At 38.5% G+C, this 22846-nt stretch overlaps 1 protein-coding gene across 5 annotated transcripts; it reads right to left on the reverse strand.

Moving 5' to 3' along the window:
* Positions 1–1063: 1063 nt before the first annotated feature.
* On the reverse strand, positions 1064–22760 carry dnai3 (dynein axonemal intermediate chain 3). Of its 5 annotated transcripts, none has more exons than XM_034703221.1 (23): positions 22610–22760; positions 21258–21333; positions 21096–21134; positions 16867–17051; positions 16267–16371; positions 15603–15734; positions 15286–15485; positions 14914–15030; positions 14523–14719; positions 14075–14193; positions 13339–13428; positions 13037–13126; positions 10918–11034; positions 9046–9119; positions 7661–7805; positions 7029–7128; positions 4704–4828; positions 3914–3974; positions 3510–3625; positions 3205–3415; positions 2561–2652; positions 2251–2367; positions 1064–1478 (listed from the first exon to the last, which is right to left on the reverse strand). In XM_034703221.1, exons 2-23 carry the CDS (start codon positions 21310–21312, stop codon positions 1359–1361), a joined length of 2607 nt encoding a protein of 868 aa, XP_034559112.1. In that variant the 5' UTR covers positions 21313–21333; positions 22610–22760; the 3' UTR covers positions 1064–1358. The 5 variants fall into 5 exon arrangements, with proteins under 5 accessions (XP_034559112.1, XP_034559120.1, XP_034559103.1 ...); XM_034703229.1 differs by having other exon boundaries at positions 1064–1481; positions 7041–7128; positions 22610–22757; XM_034703212.1 differs by having other exon boundaries at positions 1064–1481; positions 15603–15731; positions 22610–22754.
* Between the last annotated feature and the right edge of the window lie 86 nt (positions 22761–22846).

Genomic DNA, 22846 nt, shown 5'->3' on the forward strand with positions numbered 1-22846 from the left:
GGTCTTCAAGTGTTTTCAGTTTTTTAGAAAGGCATTTGACTTATCATTTATATGAAAATGTTGACATGTGCAGCCTGGAAACTGGGCTTCGTTCACTTATTTTCCTGGTGCTACATTTTTAAAAGCCTCAGAATGGCCAGCTCTGTCCTGGGCTGCTCGCTGGACCCTGTGGAGGTGGTGGCTGACAGAAGGATGATAGCAAAGCTATCTTCTCTGATGGACGTTGCACCCCCAAGAGACGATAACAACAATGGGTAGCTCGTTCAGTGACGGGACTTCAACTGCGGTGTCTCACAGAGAGATACTGCAGGTCTTTTCTTCCTGCAATTGTTAGACTCTATAACCAATAGCAATAACCTCACCAAAACGGACTTGTGCAATATTTCCCCCATCTATTTATTATCGTGCAATGATTATCCATCCCTCTCTTCTTACATGTGCAATACATTTTTCTACTCATCTTCTCAGTTCTGTTCTGTACATTGTTTTATACTATGTTACAAGTCTGTGCACATTTTTCACCGCGTCACCGGTTTTGTAAATAAGCTTATTTAGTTGCACATATACATTGTAAGACATGCTTATTTTTACTTCTTTAACTTTATTTTTAATTGCTTATACCTTTTTAATAATTGCTATTTTATATGCTTTTTTTTTCTTTATACTGTTTTGCACTGTCTACTTTGCTGCTGTAACACTTACATTTCCCCGTTGTGGGACGAATAAAGGATATCTTATATTATGACTCTCAGAAAATGTGAACACTTTTATATTCCCTTATTTCCTTCATCCACCCACTTCACAGACAGCTCCTTTAAATGTCTTATTAGTTAAATATTCCAAAACCAACATCAAACAGGATGAGTATGTAAACAAGAGGAGCATTCACATGAATATAAATGTAATGAAATTAAAGATGTATAAAATTACTTCCTGCCAAGGTCAGATCATTGATATTCCACGGGGGATCCTGAGGGAGTTGTGATGAAGAGGGCACTAATGGATGGCATCACTCGGTAATTAGATCTCAGCTGGATGGATGAATAAAAAACATCAGTAACCCTGCAGCTCAAACCCTTTAATGATCAGCAGGATATTAGTGTGATCTATTCACACATATGTCCACTGCTCTATTCTAAAACTGAGTAGTGTAAAGACACTTTTATTTTTTGATTTCATAGTATGTGCTTCTTTAACATCTTTGGTGAATACTTGAAATATTATGTTACATTCCCTTCAATAATGCGGGAAACAATGACATCTTCTTGCTGTTTAATGACTTGTTTTAACCTCTCTGTTTATGATTTTCTGGATTACTCAATGAAGATTGTGGGTAAATTATCAGTCATTGTTCTTCGTCAGTAGCTTGCCAAAAGGCCGAGGCGCTTCTGGAAGTTTTCCTCCAGTAGCAGGTACTCTTTGTTTTTTTTCATATAGTCCTCGTCCCGCTCCTCCAGGGTTTTTTCCCTCTTGTCTGGCTGCTGAGGACGAAAAAAAAAAGTGAAAAACTGGAATCAGTACCAATATGCACCATAAAAACTGTTCTCAACACGATCAGATCAATATGAGGTAAGAGAAGAAAAGAAAGAAAATTCTAAACTTAGTCAGATTAAAGAAAACAAATCTATCTTTAATGTCGTATTTTAACATGGCAAAATACTGCTCATCATTTGGTGGTGGGGAGTCAGTTTATAAAATAATGTGTATATATTTTTTTCCTTTTAAAATCAGGGGACTAATCATGCACACACACACACAAGCTCAAACAAACATTTTCCTTCTGACATTGTGGAAAAGCAGGAATCAAGTAGTTTTGTTTGTATTTAACTCCTGAAATATAGTGATGCACCATGATGGCAAATATTAGAAGGGAGAGAAAACTGAGCTCATGTGAGAAATGTATGACTGATAAAAGGAGCAAGAAACCAATAATAGACACGGATACAATTTTAAATTAGTGAAATAAAACTTCATCTTCATTTTACAATGTAGTTTTCCTTCAAAAACTCAGACACTAACAGAATAAACCTCTAAAGTTAGCAGACAGTTATGGCGACCAATACTGATACTCCCTCTGTACTCATCAGATGCACTGAATGAATTTCAGAAAGAGAAAAGGAGAATAAGAGAAGGGAGGGTGAAAGAGAACAAGCGAAGAAGAGGAGATGTGCACGGGGCAGTGGCCTCTGTCTATGATCCTGTCCACACAGAGTCAGTTTATTCCTCTTCACGTCAGATTCTGAAGCTCACCCTTCTTTTCTCCAGGTCATCAGCTTCCTTCTTCTCTTTTGCCCACAGCTCCATAACATCCAAAAAATCCTTTAACTTCTGCTCCTCTAGCTCAAAGAATTTCCTCAGATTCAAAATCTGCATTCAGACGAGAGAAGATAACATATTTAATCAATGATGCTTATTGATCAGGCTGCCATAAAAAGAACCTCATAACTACTTTCACATTAATATGAAGGCTGGCAACATATTGACACCTGTGCTGCCATGCTCGACTAATGAGACATTACCATTTGTTTATGTGACACAGTAAGTGGTTGGACTGTCTCACCTCTTTCCTGGAAGGATTGCAGAGAGTCTTTGGGATTCTCAAGATATGAACCTCTGCAAGGTCGTCACTCACAGCCAGGAAGTGCTGTTTGTCTTTTCAGAAAGCATGACAAAACAAAACAACTTAGACATGAACTTCAGTAAACTTATGAACAAGGCTACAATCATGAAAAAAGACAGATGGTAAGACATATTCTCACATTCGAGGCACAACACAGCCTCTCTCCAGTTCGGCACATCTAATCTAATCTACGTCTTGGCAGTGAGACTGTTTACTTGTTATTTTGAATTACATTTTTTAAATGTTCTAGTTTCTCTGTGCTGTGTCTCTGTTATATATTTTATCTGCTTGTTTGTTTGAACAGATGGCCTTTTTTTGTATGCATCAGACTCAAATTGTTTACAGATAAAAACTGTCAGACTGACTCTAAACAGCAACTTGTACAAAGGTTGTTATTCAAATAAAGTCTGATTGATTGGTATTGAGCAGCAGACGGCATTGTTCAGCCTCAAACAGTTCAAAAGCATACCCCCATTTATTGACAGGTTATTAAAATTTGATAAAAAAGCACAGTAAGACTATTGTTGCTTTCTCCATAGATATCTATATATAGTCTCTGTGCACCAAAGAGACCAAGAACTCACTTATGGTGGTGCTCGAAGGCTTGATGGATGTGATCCTGGCCTTGGTGACATGTGCGTACACCTGCACAGGTTCACTGGCCTTCTCCAGCAGGTTCCACACCTCTACACTGCCATCCTCTTTCCCAGTGAAGAACACAGCGGGTCGGGACAAGGACCAGCATCCCACAGTGTACATCGTCTCAGAACTTTGTGACTGGATAATGGGGCCATCCTGGAAATCGTAGTTTACATGAAGTCAGATGACGACATAGAGTCAAAAATGCAACAAATCTGTTATGGTGTACGTTTTCTACAGGCGTCTTTACCGTGACTCCCTCCTTCCAGATGGCTAAGTTCTGGAGTCCCACTGTCATGATTATGTCTTTGAAGAAAGGTGACCGCTGTACCGTGTTCACAAAACAGTGATGGAAGGACATGGCACCTGGCAGAAAGGGGAGAAAGGAAGAGAAGGTCCACATTTACAGAGGCAAACAGGAACACCACGGACAGTTTACCCTTACAGTTTAGTTCTTGGAAGGTTAATAAAAGTGACAACATGGCTGCCTCACTAAGAGTTCATGTCCACAAATCAAAAAAATACTGTCACAGTTTAATCTACTACTTAATGTTGTGGAATAAAACTACTCAACACTCTCATCCACTTTGATTTACACTTTATAAACTCTTGTATGTTCGTACTCCTTTCAGAAATGGTGACCAGAGTACTCACAGTACAGACGTCCAGGATCTTCTTTATCTTGTTTCCAGTCAGTGTAGACAATCTCTCCATCCTGGCAGTAAAAAATATTTAACTAGACTTAAAATTGTTACAGAGAACAATTACATAAACTTGCTTAAATTGCATATTTTCTTTGTTCTGTTGACAGTGGGATGAGAAAAAACATAAATGGATATTTTTTTGCAGATTTAAAGCTGGAGTTGGTAGTCAGATTTAGATACACTTTTTGTTATACTGGTTAAAATGATCTTTATGTCCCGATGGCAATCAATACATAATGTGTTCTTAAAAAAGAGCAAAAAAAAGCCGCTATCTACAGCCGGAGTAAACCTGGGAAAACACCAACCAATCCCTGCCATCAGGAGACAAATTATGAAACCAATCAAATCCCGTCCTGCTGTTCTGCTCGCCTCCTGCGCGTACATTTCATGTTTGTTTGTGTTTCTAACTTTCACTATGATATGTTTTGGTGTTTTCTCACTGCTGAGTTAGACATGAGTTGACGTAGTGCAAAATTTTTAATCAGTCACGATCATATGGTCGCGAATCGGCGGTGTTTTGGAGGAGCTCCGAGAGGGAGGAGGGGAGGGGTTAGAGGGAGTCCTGAGGAAATGCTACATTCAAATTCATGCTAGTTTTCCGTGACTACCAACCCTAGCTTTAACTTTGACTGTATGAAACACGGATGTCTTCTCAGTGAGGTCACATGTTGGTTGTAAAATAAATAAAAATAATGATTTTTAATGTTTTTATCAAGAGTATTTGCAGTACCAATATGTACCTCTGTTCCCACATAGAGCCTGGTGTTGACATCTTCCAGAGCTGTGAGGGTTTTAGCTGAGGGCACTCTGAGCTGCCTGTAGTCTGGGATGACCTCTGAGCTGTCATCATTTTCATGATCTTTGTCTTTGGGGAAACAGAAAAAGAGAGTTTGGGATTAATTCAGAACAGTCATAGGGCATTAGTAATTTGAGAGAAAAATGTTGACTTTACATAAAAGATATCGCTTCAGGGAACGATTATCTTTACATGCAATAAAACATGCACTGAGCAATTATTTCTAGTTTTCACACAGCTACTTTTGATGCTATTTGTGAAGAATACATTCCCCAAAATACTTCATAACCAGAGGAAAACATCACAACAAAGAAGGAACAACATTTAAAATATTCCCTGTTTATGTTGGGTGAAAATAAGAGCGATAGAAAGTGACATATGTGCAGCCTGCTCTGTAATCTGACCATGAACCAGACAACAGAAGGACAAAAGAAAGGGATGGGTGGGGAGGAGTACAACTGAGGTGAATGGGTTGGTAAAAGAGGATAAGAGGGGAGTGGGGAAGAAAGGAGGTGGAGGTGAGAGTGAGGGGGATAGTAAGGGAGAAGGGTGGGAGGGTTGAGATAGGCAGGGCTGTTAGTGATGGAGGAGGCCTTTTCCATCACAAAAGCCCAACTGTCTGTCAGGGACAGTACGGGACTGTCCGTTCACACCCCCTTATCAGCCGGCCGCTCCCAATCACGTCTCAGCTTCACTCTGTTAGATTAGCTCCTGAAGGTCAGATCAGATTACCCAATCACACATCTTCTAAATCCACTTTCCTCCGGTTAAGATGTGTGTAAAGATATGAGACAGACGATACGGCTCCACTTTCACCATTTCGCTCTGATGCTTAACTGTTGCCTAATCCTCTCAAGGCGTCTCTAGGAAAAATGTCTAGAAAATCATGTGGTGCTGTTTAAGGACAAAGTGGATCGTATCTACAGCGGCTCCTTCTTTAACTGAAACTCAACCCAGGATCAGAACTGGCAGATAGCACACAAGAGAATGCTGACTGCAGAGCTCTGAGACAGGTAGTGTAGATTCAATCAATATCAGTGAAACATCATAAGTGGCACTGAAGTATTAATCAAACAAGGATTCATTAAAAGTTTAATAACAAACTGCCAGAGGGGCTTCTTGAAAAGTAGCAGATTGATTGCCTTGGTTAGAGAGCATATTAATTCAACAACCTCCAGCCACCAAAGCTGTGTTTATGGTGGCAGACCTTCAGCTAAACAAAGACAGGTCTCTTCTTGACCAGCCAGGACACACACGATCATCTTCTGGCCCTCGAGGAGCCTAAGCGGCATATTGAAAAGAGCTGACAGTCAGCGAGGCTAATGCTTTGCAACTATAAGGGCCTTGTTTTGGAAGTATCACTTAATAAAGTGCTATGAAACCGGAGGAGAAAAGAGGGAGACAGAAAATGAGAGTCCCTGAGGGGCTGAGTGAACCATGCCCTTTGCTCAACCATGCAAAGAAGAATTAAGGAATCCAGCATTACGCTAATCATAGACTTGCAGTCACAGTTTCCGGGCTAATGCAGGTAAAAGATAATTACAAAAAATAATCAGTCCTTCTCTTTCAACAGGGTCATGATGTGTGACAGCATCTATGAGGGTGTTGGTTTTTCAGTCAGTTTGATTCTGTATTAATGCTGGGGCTGGTAGTCAGATTTAGATACACTTTTTGTTATACTGGTTAAAATGTTTTTTATGTCCCGATGGCAATCAATACATAATGTGTTCTTAAAAAAGAGTGGAAAAAAGCCGCTATCTACAGCCGGAGTAAACCTGGGAAAACACCAACCAATCCCTGCCATCAGGAGCCAAATTACGAAACCAATCAAATCCTGTCTTGCCGGTCTCCCTGCCGTTTTTAACTTTCTATGATAATGTTTTGGTGTTTTCTTACCGCTGAGTGAGACATGAGTTGATGTAGTGCAAAACACAAACGATGTGCTGAGGACCTGTTTTTGAATCAGTCACGATCATATTGTCAGCGGCGCTCGTGCATGTGAGCGGGGGCGTCGTTATGGAGGAGCTCAGAGGGAAGGGGGAGAGGGGTTAGACGGAGTCCTGAGGAAATGCTACATTCAAATTCATGCTCGTTTTCCGTGACTAACAACACCAGCTTTAAGTATTTCTTTTACTAGGTAAGAGAGATGAGGAGACCAGGCAACCTGATTTTGTATTATTATCTTAGATTAATGCTCATTCAAAACTGAGAGGGGTGCAACAAACAGAAACCTCCAAGGCCAGGCAGCCTCAGGGGTAAAATCCCTCACCTGTGGTCCCACCTGTATTATCATCATTACAGGTGTAGTGTTCCAGGCTGAACTTCAAAGGATCATATCCTCTGCTGGTATTGATCTTTGGCAGGGAAATCTAACACATGGCAGAGAAGGCGACAACGTTTGACATTTGAGGGGCTGACAGAGAATGAACGTGACTTTTAACAGTAACGCAGAAGACGCTCAAACAAATGCAAAATAAAAAGCATCAAATAAGACCAATTTAGATAAAAACTACATCATCACAAATACACACATGGGAGTCTGAATGAATTAGCTGAGCTTTTCCCTTCAAGACAGCATTTTGCTATGTTAGCAAGCAATGAACACAGGTAAATGTCTAGTAACTTTAAGTCACAACAGGAGAATGCAACATTGTCAACATATTAGTTTTGTTTGAAATCCTCTATCTACATGCTTATCAGCTGCATGTACTACCAGTACTGGAGGTCTGTTGATGTTTGTCTACTTAATATAATCTCCATTAGTTTTGATACACTGTATCACAATGAGTTTGAAGCTTCATTTTCAGAATTGAACACTGCAATAAAGCATTTTCAGAAGGAAGCAGAGTGAATATTAAGGCATCATTTTTGTTTGAATTGCCCCCTTAGACCCCACAGTACCCTGAACAGAGGTTTCCATGTGCGGTCCAGGTGTTTGAAAGTTAATGGGACAGTGGTGGGTGTGGACTGGGTCTTCTCAAGCTTCTTGCCTGATGTTGTCAGGCTCGACAGTTTGGATACTCGCACATCCCAGAACATGATGGCACTTAGGAGGGAAGAGAAACAGACAGAAATTAACGTTACAACACAAGTTTACTGCCTGATACAGACTCTTTGTGGGGCATCTTTACACAACTAAAGATACTATTTAATAGCAGTTGTGTTGAAAGAATACGTTCAATATAATAATAATAATAATAATAATAATAATAATAATAATAATAATAATAATAAAAATAATAAAAATAATAAAAAAAAAAATAATAATAATAATAATAATAATAATAATAACAATTACAATAACAAAATAATATAATATAATATAATATAATATAATAATAATAATAATATAATTATAATAACAATAATAATGATAATAATAATAATAATAATAATAATAATAATATTAATATTAATATTAATATTAATAAATATTAAATGTTTCCAATACAGCATCAAAGAAATGATCTGTTATGTAAGCTGAAAGGTTACAAAATTAACAACACAAAAATGTAACAGATAAAACAGAAAATCACATACTCTCACAAATACTGAGATAAATCAGTTTACATCATTCCAAAATTCCAGCATGATATGCAATATACAGTTTATTCACACATAAAAAGCCTACTAGCTTAACATCTGTCCCTGAGTGTCATAGAAAAGGACTTTCTTTAGTAAACCAGAGCGAAAAACAGCCTGTGGGACATGTTTTGAGCCACACAAGACAATGCCCTTGTTGAATGCCAAGCTTCCAAATATTTAACTGGAACAGTCCGTTACATTCAGCACAAGGGCAACAAGCTAGAGTCGTCCTGTTTTTGTTTTTGTTGTGTAAGCCCCTGCAGAACCTCAGTGCTCCGGCTGACATCGGCTCCTGAGTGTCAGACAGGGGCTTACACAGTGGAATGCTGGTTCTTGTTTATAACTTTAAACAATAAATAAATAATGATCATATATTATAGGCAAAGATAAGACATAATAATATTGGATTAGTGATTAACAAATGTATGTATCAGAAACTTAACCATTCAACCATCCAAAGTATTCATTCAGGTAAAGTTATTTAGGATGAATTACTGAGCTCTCACTGAGTTTCACAGACTGACAAAGAAAAATAAGTAATGGGAAATAATAAAAGAAGGGATACAGAGACAGATGTTTTGTATCCAGCAGATTGCCAACCACAAAATGAATCATTGCGCTGACAGAAACATTAACCAACAGGCAGACTCCTACAGATACTCTGTCAGAGCTGGAATTAAAATTGAACACTCTCTGCCTACCCGTCAGGGGAGCAGGTGACAACCTGAACAGAAATGTTATTCTTGTTCTCCACAGCTAGGCCCGTCCTGGTCACCTAATCAGAGAGAGAGAGAGAGAGAGAGAGAGAGAGAGAGAGAGAGAGAGAGAGAGAGAGAGAGAGAGAGAGAGAGAGAGAGAGAGAAAACAGAGGTTAGTCTGACCAAGTGCAGTCCAAAGCTAGAGGCAGAAGAAAGGGTTCCTGAAGATGTACAGGTTTATGTGCTCCTGTGGGGCACTTTGATTAATGCCTTACCTCACTCACATGAATGGATGAAAGGGGTTGACATGAATTATTACAGTCATACACATATGGATTAAGAGCCTACAGGAAACCAGGATTATAATATATTCATTGCTTCAGGATAGAGAGGGTTTTAAGAATCACTGGTTCTGTGTACACCAACAGTGTGCTGAATCTATGTGAGTTTACTCGTCTTTATTTGTCTGTAAACATTTTTATTGCTGCTTGCTTTTACAGTGATAACTTAAGTTGATTCAATAATATTCAATATATCATATGCATCGAATAGGACAGAGTACAGTTAATGTAATGAAATGCATGTTTCCCTGACACCCTCTCACTCCATCTTCTCACCTTGGGGTGAAAATTGTCCTTTAAGTGCTGTTTAGATCAGTTGTATCCCTCCTTACCCTTCCTGTTCATTCTCTAGATTAATTTCATCATACACACAATCTGTTGCAATCTAACCATCAAAGCCTTTCCTACGCCTGAACCGATCACTTATGCCTTTGTTCTAGGTAAGACAGGCAACATTAGTCAGATCATGACTGAAACTAGAAATATACTATGTATGGCAATTATTAGATAAAAAAAGAAGAGTTAAATATGACATTATGACTTTAGAAGGCTTACATCTTCATGTAGATGCCTCTGGTTTGTTGGAAACTGTACCTCACTGTTTACATTACATTACATTTGATATTAGAACCCTGAGAAAAATAAATCAATTATAAATTGCACTGCTCTTACATGGGGCGCCGTTTGTAAAGATATGCACACTGAACATAACAGCGCCATTTCTCCACGTTTGGCTCCAAAACGTCATATCAATGTAGAGTAAATTTTTAAAAGTCACCTCTTTATCTCATCTTGAGGAATATTTGTGATCTTCTTCACATTTAATTTTGTTGTGAAAAATATATTAAGTTAAAATAATTGTTAAATCCAAATGCTAAATATAAATCTAAATGTTCAACGATAAATCTAAATGTTCAATGTCGCTCTGTGATCCTCAATATTTAGCTGATATGCAGTGGCAGTGTGAATTTGCATATCAGCTAAATATTTAGGATCACAGAGCAACATTTAACAATTAGATTTAACATTTAAGATTTAAACATGTAGATTTAATATTTATATTTAAATTTTAGATTTATTGTTGAACATTTAGATTTATCGTTGAACATTTATATTTATATTTAATATTAAGATCTATATATAGCATTTGGATTTAACAAAATTTTAATATATATATTTTTCACAACAAAATTAAATGTGAAGAAGATCACAGATATTCCTTCTAAAATGGTAAAAAAGTGACTTTTAAAAATTCACTCTACATTGTTATGACGTTTTAAAGCTAAATGTGGAGAATCATTGCTGTTATTTTAAGTGTGCACAACTTTACAATTGGTGACCCATACTCTTATGCATACACTTTTTATTAATCAAGTTTCAGGGGGGCAGTTCAAATTCTGATCAACAAAGTTCTACAATGTTCGAGCACCAGCTCTATGCACTTGAGAAATAACTTCACCACATTGAGGTTCAGATTATTAAATGTTCTAAGTTGTGTCTCTTTCCAACCCCTCTGCCTTGCATCTCTGCGTACCTCAAAGGTTGGTGGCAGCCACTGGACATCAGTGATTGGCGCTTTATGGCTGCTCTCTGTAGAGGAAACTGCACAGTAGCACACAACAGGAGTCTTCTCTTTGCTGTCACCGAGTTCCTGGTGGGAGGTCAAAACCAAAGACACAGCATGGTACAGTGAGCTCTGACAATTTAATCTGGATCCAAAGGATTCATAGAATGAAAAGCAGAAACAGTCAAATCAAGTTTACAGTGAAAATATATGAAATGTCCAACACAACAGTATGACCACTGTGTCATCAACAACGATAGAAGTACAAATTATGTCTCAATTATTGCAATAATAACTTGTGTTAAATCCAGCACTTCTTGGTCTTAAGTAGGTTTTGACAATAGACTGTATAAAATATGGACGTAGTATCCATGACATCACCCATCTGTTTCTGAAGAGCTTATTTTGAGGCCAATCGTTGGCGGCAGCCATATTGCTGCTATCGAGCGATTGAGAGGTAAAGAGGCGGGCTTTGAGCCTCCTAGCCAACAGCTACAGTGTTCCCACCTGTCAATCAAGTCAGCTGTGCCTCTCATTGGAAGACTCGTAATCTCAATATCTTCGAAATTGCCACAATAGAAAAAAAATCACCTCCCTATGGTGTGTGCCGATCAAGAAATTAGCTGTCCAGACTACACTCGTCTTTTGTACCAGGCTGGAAACATGTTTATTTCTGCTGTAAAGATTGTCTTTTTTGAATTGGCGTGTAAGTTCTGTACTTCCGGAGCCAGCCTCAAGCGGATCCTCGATGAACTGCAGTTTTTAGCACTTCCGCATTGGACTCTTGTTTTTAGACCAGAGGTTGCTGCTTGGTTTTGACACATAAAACATACATTTGTTACGATCTAATCCAAATGAGCTCTTTGGTACTTCAGGCTGAAGGTTAAATCAGAGGTTTTGTTTGTCTGTCTGTTGGTTGTGCCGTGCAGCTGCAGTTTGATTTAAAAGGTGTGAGCAAGACAGAATTATATAAAGGAGTTTCAATTATCCCTCTATCTGATAAGTGAGCAACAGGTGCTGGTTTAGAGCCACATCCATTACACCCAATATGGAAATCGAGTCTTTTCGCAGATACAACCACCTTTGTTTACATGACAAACACCAGGGAGGGTAGTGATTAGATTTGCTTGTGTGTTATCTGGTGGAAGATGGAGGGTGTGTGTAACAGCTGGAGTTGTGTGCTGATGCTGTTGACTCTGGGGAATGAAGAGCAAACAAGGAGAGGGAAAGAATAGAGGGAGGTATGGTCATTGGAGAGGGGAAAGCAAAAGAGGAGGAAGTGAGGACAGGGATGGAGACATCTGTTCCCCTGTAGTGGCAATAAAAAGACAAAGTAAATGAGGGCTGGATAATGGGGGTATATGTGTCTCTTTAAATACAGCAGCTGAGGAACAGATCTGGTTTAATATTTGCTGTCTCGTCTCTACAGGTTACGGTAGATTTAATGTTCTTGCTGTGTTGTGGGTTTAAACCTGAGTGCTGTTTTTTGTCACAAATCATTACCTCTGTCCTCTTTCATCTCTCCTCCATTACTCTACATAATATCGTTTAAACAGTGCGGATATAACACAAAAATATGAGTTTATTATGGATTTAGTTGAAATAGGTAACCCACTTTGACACTACAGTCCTTTTTTTTTCTACAGTTGAATCACTTCAGTCTGACCATGCTGTTCATAGGCTGCTCATGTTTATCAGTGGGGTCATGTAACAATTTAAACTCGCTCTTTGATTTGCTCCTGGCATCAGTATGTTTATGGAACTAGTTTTGACAGCTGTGGCTGGCTTGAAAAAGACCATTAGGCCACTGCGTTCCCATCTAATGAAAGGGTGAGGAAGAGGAGAGAACCCAGGATCCAACGTATCATCATCTCTCTCTGTCATACAGCACCGCTGATGAGCACAGCCTGTCGTTTACAGAAAACACGCTGCGTGCTTTGATAAACTGACGACCTATACTTGAATAAACCGAGCTGACGTAATCACAAGCTGAAGAACTACAGTAACTGATACCATATGTAACGCATCAGCACACAATGTGTTATTGTACCAATACTGTGGACATTAGAGACAGGATACGGGTACTTACGAATGTGTCAGTGTTGACAGACGACATTTTGCCACCAGGCTGTGCTCCATGTAGGTGCGTGACATAAGCAGAAATGTCCCACAACACAACCTAAGTAAGACAACAGAAACACAACATCAGTAACTGGGGAACAACCTCTGAACTGGGTTCAGAATGGGAATAGAAACTACATGACAAAAACAAAGGATATGACAAACTTAAAAGAAAGACTGAATGATAATCTTGGTACAAGGTAGGAAATCTCCTCTCTAGGACAAAACAGCAAAAGATGGAAAGTGGAAAAACTGAGTAAAAGTGAGCACCTGGCCATTTACGCTGCCGCCAACGATAATATTTGGATCAGAGGGGCTGAACTCAAAGGCAAAAATGGCATCTGGGCACTCCAGCAGCAACTGCAAACAACACAGAAAAGCCACAAAAACAGAGAGAAGAAATATTACATTTCAAAGTAGCCCTTCCAGAGTATTTATTTTTCTAGCCTCTCCACACTCAGCTTTTAATCCACAAAACCAAACACATACAGCAGATTTTTATTTCTTCAGGCAAAAGGGGAAAAGTGATCCAGGAGGGGCAGGATGATATTGTAGTGAGTTTAATTTCCAGCATGATGTTTGACTCTGCTGTTTTTTCAAATAAGCAGCAAGGTTAAATTACTTGCCACACTGAAAAAAAACATTGAGGAACCTTATACAAAGAGTCTCATATCCTTTACAAACTAACCCTTTGACTTTTGATTATTGCTCCAGCACACAGTGAAACAAAGTGATGACACAAGCACCAGAGAACACATACGTCATTCAGACCTCATATTACTTTTGAGTGATTTAACAGCTCAGTTTCATTGATTGGGAGCACGGGTCAAATCAATGGAGCCTCTCAAATTTTGCTAGTGCAAATAATGGTATTAAATGACAGCACTAAGCAAATCTGTGTTTTCCAAGTGTGTCTCAAACAAATACAGGGCAATAGCACAGATAGTTTACTAGTTTGTATTCCATGAGAGACAGCAAAGAGATATTAAAGACTAAATTTCCATACCTGGGGACTAGAAGGGTCTGTGAAGCTGTAGAAAAGAATGAAAGAAGGTCTGACGGTAAAGGTTGAGGACTCGTTCAACTGCTCTGCCTTTATGTCCGTCAAAGCTACAGCGATCACACCTAGCACATCAAACACACAAGAAGCAGTCGATCAAATAAATTCACACACATGTTTTGATACTTCTATTCTGTATTTTGCTGGAAGCTTACTCTATGTAAGCAAGTTGCAATGAATTACAGATAGTAACTTTCAATCACAAAGAGACACCTTTCTATGTTTTTATGTTGGCTAGCATAAACTTAAACAACTCACACAAGGTATCAACACTGACTAAATCTGATTGATGTTGAATACGTCTACAGTAATCTGACACAAATAACTGATTTTATAAAAAAAGGAATTGACAGAAAGCTTTTCTCAGTATCCTGACTGTGATATTATACTTTACCGTGGATGGTAGGATGCCAGTTCATAGAGCTGATTTTCTTGTCCTTGGAGTACACCTGGTTTGATAAGGACCTAAAAAGCATCAGACCTTCGGGAACATGCCCATACCAATCCTCCTCTTCAGCTGTTAGCCTCAAAGCCTTCCAGTCATCAATAAACACATTCGTGATCTCAGCCTGCTGGAGGACGTGCAAAACCCTACAAAAATATAACACAATGTTTATTTTACTGAATTAAATCTCTACACAGCATAGCAAGACTAAGTATAGTACACTATACAAGTACTGTTTTTGGATATGCTACTGCCAATGCAGAGGCAATAATTGAAGGTTTTCATGACTATAGGCCTGATAAATTAAGATGTACATTTCAGTTGACTATAAAACTTTTACCTGTGAGTTACTGAGTTGATAAAATTCTTCAGACTCTTAGACTGAAGGATGCGCTCTCTGTCTTCATCATTCTGCTCTCTTGGCACGTACTGGGTAGAGATATTCCTCTGAACTTTCCTTTAAAGTTGGTAGAAATTAATTGAAACTAAACAATAGTATATGGTAGAGCTCTTGTTTGATAATGTGTATAAAAATATATCTATATAAACTTCAAATTGTTTTAATATTGTATAAAGTGTTAGACATCTTGTATCGTTTTGCACTGAAACAAGGGAAAATCACTTCACCAGTTTGACAGGTGCAAGCAGAACCTGTAAGTGCTTCCCTGCCAGCAGAACAAATCAATTCATGTGCACTAATTTACTGGCATACCACTGTGTTTGAGTGCTGCTGCTCTGCAGTCTGGGAACAGCCTGCATCCCGCAGTCACTCTGCATCTGCTTGATGCTGAATCTGCTGTCTTTATAGGAAGGGCACTGTAGGAAACCATCCTTAGCATCTGCAGAGCTGCGGTCTGAAAAACAGACCAGTGCCCCAAACCTTCTCCTCACTCTGGAGAACTTTAAACACAGCTGATGCAAAATAAAGAGAGATTTGAGAAGTATAATTAAAAAAGTTAATAGTGATGATGTAAACATTTTTATCAAACGTGGATATATTTGTTGTGTATTTTACATATACTGCAGTACCTTTTCTTGGGTCTCTTTAATAGATTCTTTCTCTATTTCTTGCTCGCTGCCATGAGATATCCATAGTCTTGGCTCCGGGGTTTTAATAATGTCATTTTCAATTTCTTCTGGTGACTCCGTCTCTGGGGGCTGCTGCAAAACGAGAGGATCATAAGAATTTAGAGTATAAAGACAAGGCAACCCCCTTAAAGTGGAAGATACGCTTTAGTTTGTTTGGCATTTCAATCTGAAATCTTCCAGCCCTGTCACCCTTTTCAAAAATTTAACCTACAGCAAGACTGTGTTTTTTAGTCAACTTTTATTTTAGGATTAGATAGCTAAGGAGGCAAATGCACAATCCTGATACTGGTTGCCATTACTCTCCACAATAAGTTATAAAATACTGGTCATTTGTCAAATGATAAAGGAAAGCTGAAAGCCTTCCTGGCGTTAGACTGCTTTACCAGATAAAATTCTATTAAAATATGGGTACTTCATTGGTGCTATTATCTTAATGCTAAATGACCAAGGCATTTGTCCTGATTACTGGAAAAATGACAAACACACTTGTCGAACAATGTAGAATTATTCAACCTCTAAGTAGTAAACAGGGTATTTGTAAAACCAGAAGCAATTCAGTAAACAGTGAAGCTTGGTACCAGAACCATAACTACAGCCAGCTTACGATGAGGATTCTGTCCTTAGCCTCTGGTGTCAGAACCAGGTAGAAGCTCTGGCCGTAGGTGAAGTCCCTGTCAAAAACCAGTAAGATCTCCTCCTCTGGGTAGTCCTGTCAGATAAAAGACTTAAGAATTTATGACAGTCATCAATTTTCACAATAAAGGTTCTTTAGAATAATTAATGTGGTGTGTTTGAATTGATTTGGGCGACGTCAAGTAACCTTTGTGCATCAGGGCTTTGGTTAGGATAGTTAATGACTGGATAAGATGTGGATTTCTGATATGAAGCGCGATGGTTTGAGGTTCATAAAAGCAGAAAAAGACAGACAACCACAGACACATCATAAAAGATCAGATGAGTCTGTGCGGGTCCCTCAGGGTGCTCTCTGGTCTCATTACGGTAATGAGCCGTAGTAGGAGTGGATTGAAAACATAAAGTGGTGAGGGTGAGTGGTGGTCTATTTAACCAAGATCACAGACAGAAAGGAAACTAGGTTAAACTGGTTACTGGTTCATTCCCACAGCCCTTAACTCAGAGTCTGTGCATCATCACAGTGTCTTGGGGGTATTGTCTGAGTGATAAGTGTGACAATAGATCAGCTCACCAGCACGGTCTGCTTCACAGGGCTGAAATCGGACACTGCTGCTCTTGTCTTAATGTCCTGTACGATGTCGTCTATTCTCAGAAGCTTGTAAGGGCTGTCCCCTGTGACGTCCTCATCAGCGCGGCAACCAAAGAGCCCCTGAGTCGCTGATGTCAGTACCATGGGGTAGATGTCATCAGGGTGATCTGAGAGACAGTTCATAATCAATACAGTGGAGAGGACAAAGAAAGATAGAGGGAGTTAAGTATGCAAAAGTTGGATTTAAAGGGGACATATCACGCTTTTTTCATCAATATATATTGGTCTAAGAGGTCCCCAAAACATGTCTTTAAAGTTTATGCTCAAAAAAACCCTTTGAAATCAGATTTTGGCATGCCTGAAAAGTCCTCTTCTTCATTCCTCATCAGAACACTCTGTTTTCTCTCTGACCACGCCCCCTCCGGAAGTGGATGTGCCTCGGCTCTCCAGCACGTTGATCTAATGTTTACATGTTGGCTGAATATACACGGCTGCTCAGAGATCGCGTTACTTCAACCCTCTGAATCTGATCCTGACGGAGAGGCGCCTGTAGCAGGACCTTTCTGAAGGATTGGTCATAGATTTAGTGTTTCTTGTTGTTTTATTTATCAGTATGTAGACGTGTGTCTTGGTACACAGCTACGAACATGTAGCTATGTGGCTATGCTAACTAGCGCTAGCACTTATCCATGATAAATGAAAATCATCCACTATATGTTCAAATCTGCAGACGTGGGGAGTAAAACCGACCTCTGCCAGAAAGGCAGCAGGACCTTTTATGAAGGATTGGTCACAGATTTAGTGTTTCTTGTTGTTTTATTTGTCAGTATGTCGACGTGTGTCTTGGTACACAGCTACAGCTACAGCTACAGCTACAGCTACAGCATATAGCTATGTGGCTATGCTAATTAGCGCTAGCACTTATCCATGATAAATAAAAATCATCCACTAGATCTTCAAATCTGCAGACGTGGGGAGTAAAACCGACCTTTGTGTTTATTAAGACAGCCTACAACTAGCATGCCTCCCTCCTAAGCTCCTTGTTAGCACACATTTGTGCAGGTAATGAAAAACGGGGGAGGGATTCAGTATTATTTTATACAGTCTATGGGCTGAGCAAGCTCCGAGCTCTGACTCCGTGACAGACCGGATATTGTTGTTACGTAACAAAAACACGGAAGTCTGAAACGGCTCGTTTCACACACATTTACAGAAAGGTGGAGAAATCAGAACAGGGGCAGAATGGATTTTTTTCATTCTCGGGGGGTTTGTAGACATGCCAGGGACACATATTTCAGGTAAAAAACCATTAAAAAGTCAATTTTGCATGATATGTCACCTTTAAGCCAAGAGACTTCAAACAAGAGGAACATTGGATGCAGTTTTTAGAATGTATTGATGTGGACAAAACACTCATTTAGAGCCATAATGGTTTGTAAGTTTGAAGGTAGATTTAAAGGAACAAACAAACAAAGTAAACATGTATGGCAACTCTCCTGGCTAAATCTAGAAACAGTGAAACAGTTCAGAGGCATAGAGAGGTTGTTTTAGGAACAGGGAACCGAAGACTAAAGAGGGTACCAGGTGGATTAGATGGGGCATCAGCCCTCTGAATGTTCTCCATAGCGCATGGCAGCCTTTGCGGAACAATAATGCCTTTCCTCCACAGGAAGGGAAACCTTTGAGACCTTCCAGTGCATTTTCTCCAGTGAGAGGCCCCTCTGGATTGCATTTCTTCATGTTTATCGATGATAGAGGCATTAAAAAGAGCACTTTTGCTGCATTTTGTACAACAATCTGGGCATCAGAGGGATCCAAATATTATCCTAACCTTAACACTAATACTAACTTTATTTCAAGTTTCATGTGATATACTGACCTAGAAGTAAAGATCCAAAGTAATACATTTGAAATTAGATACTTGAGGGGTGTAAATCTCAAGGGGAAGGGGAACAGAAGGTAGAACAAAAGGAGATAAACAAACTACTGCACAGTTAAGCTTATTGACAAACAGGATCTCACAACCGTAAGACAAATAGATGAAACAGAGCTGAAAACAGAGACGCAAACATGATGGGACAGAGAGATACCACAGCTATGAGGCTGAACCTTACCTGTCAAGTGATATTCACACAATGCACAGGCTTAAAGTCTTCATTGCCTACAGACTTTGACATAGATTTTTGCCCCTACTTTTGGGATCAAACACACAACAACGCCTCTGATCCTCTAACTGCCCTTCCCCGCAGGGTGGACCACCACACAATATCACAAGGTGAAATGCAATCCTTGTTAATAGCTCAGACTCAGAATGCTGCTGTATTTTCAGCTGTACTGACTGATCAATAATGCATGAATTCATGACATACGCGGCTCAGTTACAGACATCTATCCAGCACTGTTTCTATATTAAACTGCGGTGCTGTGACAAAGTTTTCCTAATAAACAATCCCTGCAGTGTTCTCCATATATAAAGCCAGGCTCAGTTCAGGGAACACTACAGTAAACAGGGCTCCGCATAATGATAGTTTTCATCCTGCTCGTGGTCTCTCTCTTCAAAGTCTTTCCACAAGGTTGCTGAGGGGACGCTGGGAATGCTTAAGTACAGCTTAAGTAACCACTTCCCAGTTGGGTGTGTCAACCTTCCCCACTCACACCACTTAGGCCTCACGCCAAATCATTGTAGTGGAAACTCACACCCCTCATTTCACACAGTTATGTGTCAACTATGGCATTTGTATTCATGAGAAATATTTGCTTGAGAGACAAAGAGAGTGTAATGTGTAATGTTCCATAGACCTAAAGAATGTAATTAAACTTCACTTGTAGGCTACACTGGAGAGATATTTTAGGTTTGTCTGGCCTCTTTCCTGTCGCATAATCCACTCAAGGCTCCACTGCATACAGTAAGATATTCATATACACCACAGTTAATTCATATATGGGTTGATTCTGTCACCTTAATTATTACTAATAACAAATTCAAGTTTTAGAAACATCAGAAACAGCAGATAGGATTACTTATGACTTTATGGTCCAACATTTTCTCTTCAATCATTTATTTGTACTCCCTGATATATAGATTTTGTTTATCTTTTTATGATTCCTTTAAAAGGAATTGAACTAACTGAATCAAACAACAAAAAATTGTCAGGTTAAGACTTAGTTACCTCTAGGGTTAGGGTGGGGAAAATCTAAGATGTGGTCATATACACTACCAGTCAAAAGTTTGGCCACACCTTCTCATACAATTATTTTTCAACATTGTAGATTAATACTGAAGACATCAAAACTATGAAATAATAAGGTTTTGCCATAATATGGATTACAACAGTAGTCAAATAGGGCTATCCAGACTGAGAGAATACCAAGAGTGTGCAAAGCTGTCATGAAGGAAAAAGGGGGCTACTTTACAGAATCTAAAATATAAAACATATTCTGGTTTGTTTAACACTTTTTTGTTCATTAAATAATTCCATATATGTTCTTTCATAGTTTTGATGCCTTCAGTATTAATCTACAGTGTTTCAAATAATTAACATAAATACAGACTGAGAAGGTGTTTCCAAACTTTTGACTGGTAAGATCAAACAGACTTACACTTTCACTGCTATGTGTATAACCATGCAATTGTCGAAATGAATAAATAGTTGTACATGACAGAGCAAGTCTTTATCTTATAGACTCTTGACACCATTTTTTAAAACTCCCACAAGGGCTAATGACCTAATCTATGGTAGATGTTGGTGACCTGCATTTGACCAAAAGCATGTTGACAGTAAACCAGACCATGACAATGAGTACAGAGCATGTCCAAAGGCTATGCAACAGTACTCTCAAGATCCCATCTGAGAATGCATATCAGTTCTCCCTCTCTTCAAAGACATGTTGTAATTCAAATTCACTGTCATGCTTGTTAGATCTCATCTTTGAAGTTACAGTGTTCATGTGATCAAGATGTCATGCGTTATCCATGACAGATCTTACTGATACATGTTGTACAGCTGCTTACATGTGAAGGTGATGACCTATGAGACAAATAAATGTTATCTATTGCAAATGAGTTCTATCAGTTAAGCTTAATTTAACCATGTATAAAACTAAATACAAGGTTGATGTGATTAAATTATGTGCATGTGCAGGTAAGATTTTACTTACTTATAGTTACAGATTGGTAAATATCCATAAATGGGTGCAAGCTTTTTTCTTACCAGGTGTTTCCTCCTGCGCAGGTGACTCATCCTTTTTCCCTGTACAGAAAGGGACAGTTTTTCTTATTTTGCAGTGCCTCTTTATTTGATATTTCTTTGATATTTCTTTGACAAACATGCATTCACTTTTACATTACCAATAAAAATCATCCGAACACTTACCTTTCCCTTTACTGCTTGCACTGCTTTTTGCACTTTTAGGTCTCTTGGGAGGCATCTTTGCTCTTAGAAAACTCTGCTATTGAGAGAAAAAAAACAATATGTGACATTTTTCAAAGAAAAACAAAGAAATACATTGTTATCATTTTTATATTTCACCATTTCTACTTGCACTGAATGCAAGGGCAAAGCAACAGTGCCGCTACAGTATTATCAACTCATGTGGTGACATCTTGTGGAGGTTTAGAGACTTGCAAGTGTTTCACTTTGTTGTAAAGAGGCTCCTAAAACTAAGCACAATTACACCTATCTTCATTTATTTTATATTTAAATGCCAGCTTCGCATGTACTATTTTTTTCTCGTGTTCTTCAGTTTGTTGGTGCTAAATTAAAATGTCTAAATCTAATAATACAAAGTGTTGATGTAAAATTACGCAGGATTCAGGTGAAAGTCCAGGAAATGAAAATAAATATAATATACAGTATTTTGTATCATTTTTAATTTCTCACCTTTTGACACATCTTTTGTAGGTTTTGTTTCTTAAAGTAATTGTGTTTCTTTGTCACTTTTCTTAATTATTTTGAGCTAATATGAAGCACCTTGATGTTAACAAGCACCTAACTGATAAGCATCCCTTTCATTTAGAATTAGAATAATCAATCAATCAAGCTTTATTTATATAGCACTTTTCATACATGTCAAATGCAGCCCAAAGTGCTTTGCAGTGATTGAAAACAAGAAAGAAGCAGAAATAAAATAATGGCAAGACATATATAATTTTTATATCAAGATTTTAAAATAGAGATTAAAATAGAGACTAATCCACACCAACAATAATAAATGTAATTAACATAGGTTAAAGTATCAAATTAATATTAAGAGTATAGATAGTTAAAATAAATACATTAAAAAGGGTAAGGATAAGAGTTGAACATAAAATTAAGCCTAAAGATATCAATAAAGCTGAGTAGGTAATTAAAAAATAAACGAATAAATGATAAGAAATAAACAAGTTAAAATTAATAAAATAATAAAACAACATTAAAATCAATATAATAGTACAAAGTAAGTAATACAAATGTTTAATGATCATACTCCTCTTTAGTATTTAATTTTTCTTCTGCCTGTTTTTTGATGTAAAGAGCCAATTTGAGGTTTATTCATATGAGGTTGCATTTCCAGTTGAATCAGACTATGAATATACACTGAATTCACACATCATGCTCACACCACCATGGCACCGTGCACCTGTCCCTTATTTAGTAGTGAGAAAGTTGGCAACCCTAGTTGGAGCAAACTAATACAATAATTGTCCCAAGGAGTTCTAGCGATAGATAGACAGATAGAAGTTTACCTTGTAGCTTCAATTCCGCCCACCATCCGGTTTGTTTGGTTGCCAGGGGTTACGGAAAACCGGAGCAAACGTTGACTGACATATCCGGGAGCCAATCAGATTCCAACTTTAGTATGACGTCACTGAATTGTAAAAAGTTACCTGAGCCATCAAACATTGTAGGTTGGACTAGCTTAGAGTCAATACAACACACGGTGTGGACACGATATCTTCAAGACGTGGTTCTTTAAGTTATAA

The sequence above is a fragment of the Notolabrus celidotus genome, chromosome 2, assembly GCF_009762535.1.
Source record: "Notolabrus celidotus isolate fNotCel1 chromosome 2, fNotCel1.pri, whole genome shotgun sequence".
Lineage (NCBI taxonomy): Eukaryota > Metazoa > Chordata > Actinopteri > Labriformes > Labridae > Notolabrus > Notolabrus celidotus.

Excerpts from the sequence above, each read along its gene's own strand:
- dnai3 (XM_034703202.1), bottom strand. The coding sequence starts at position 21,312 with ATGCCTCCCAAGAGACCTAAAAGTGCAAAAAGCAGTGCAAGCAGTAAA. Across the intron at positions 15,031-15,285 it reads AGCAGCACTCAAACACAGTG|GAAAGTTCAGAGGAATATCT; the intron begins GTATGCCAGTAA and ends CCAACTTTAAAG. Across the intron at positions 3,626-3,913 it reads AGATCCTGGACGTCTGTACT|GTGCCATGTCCTTCCATCAC; the intron begins GTGAGTACTCTG and ends CCTTTCTGCCAG.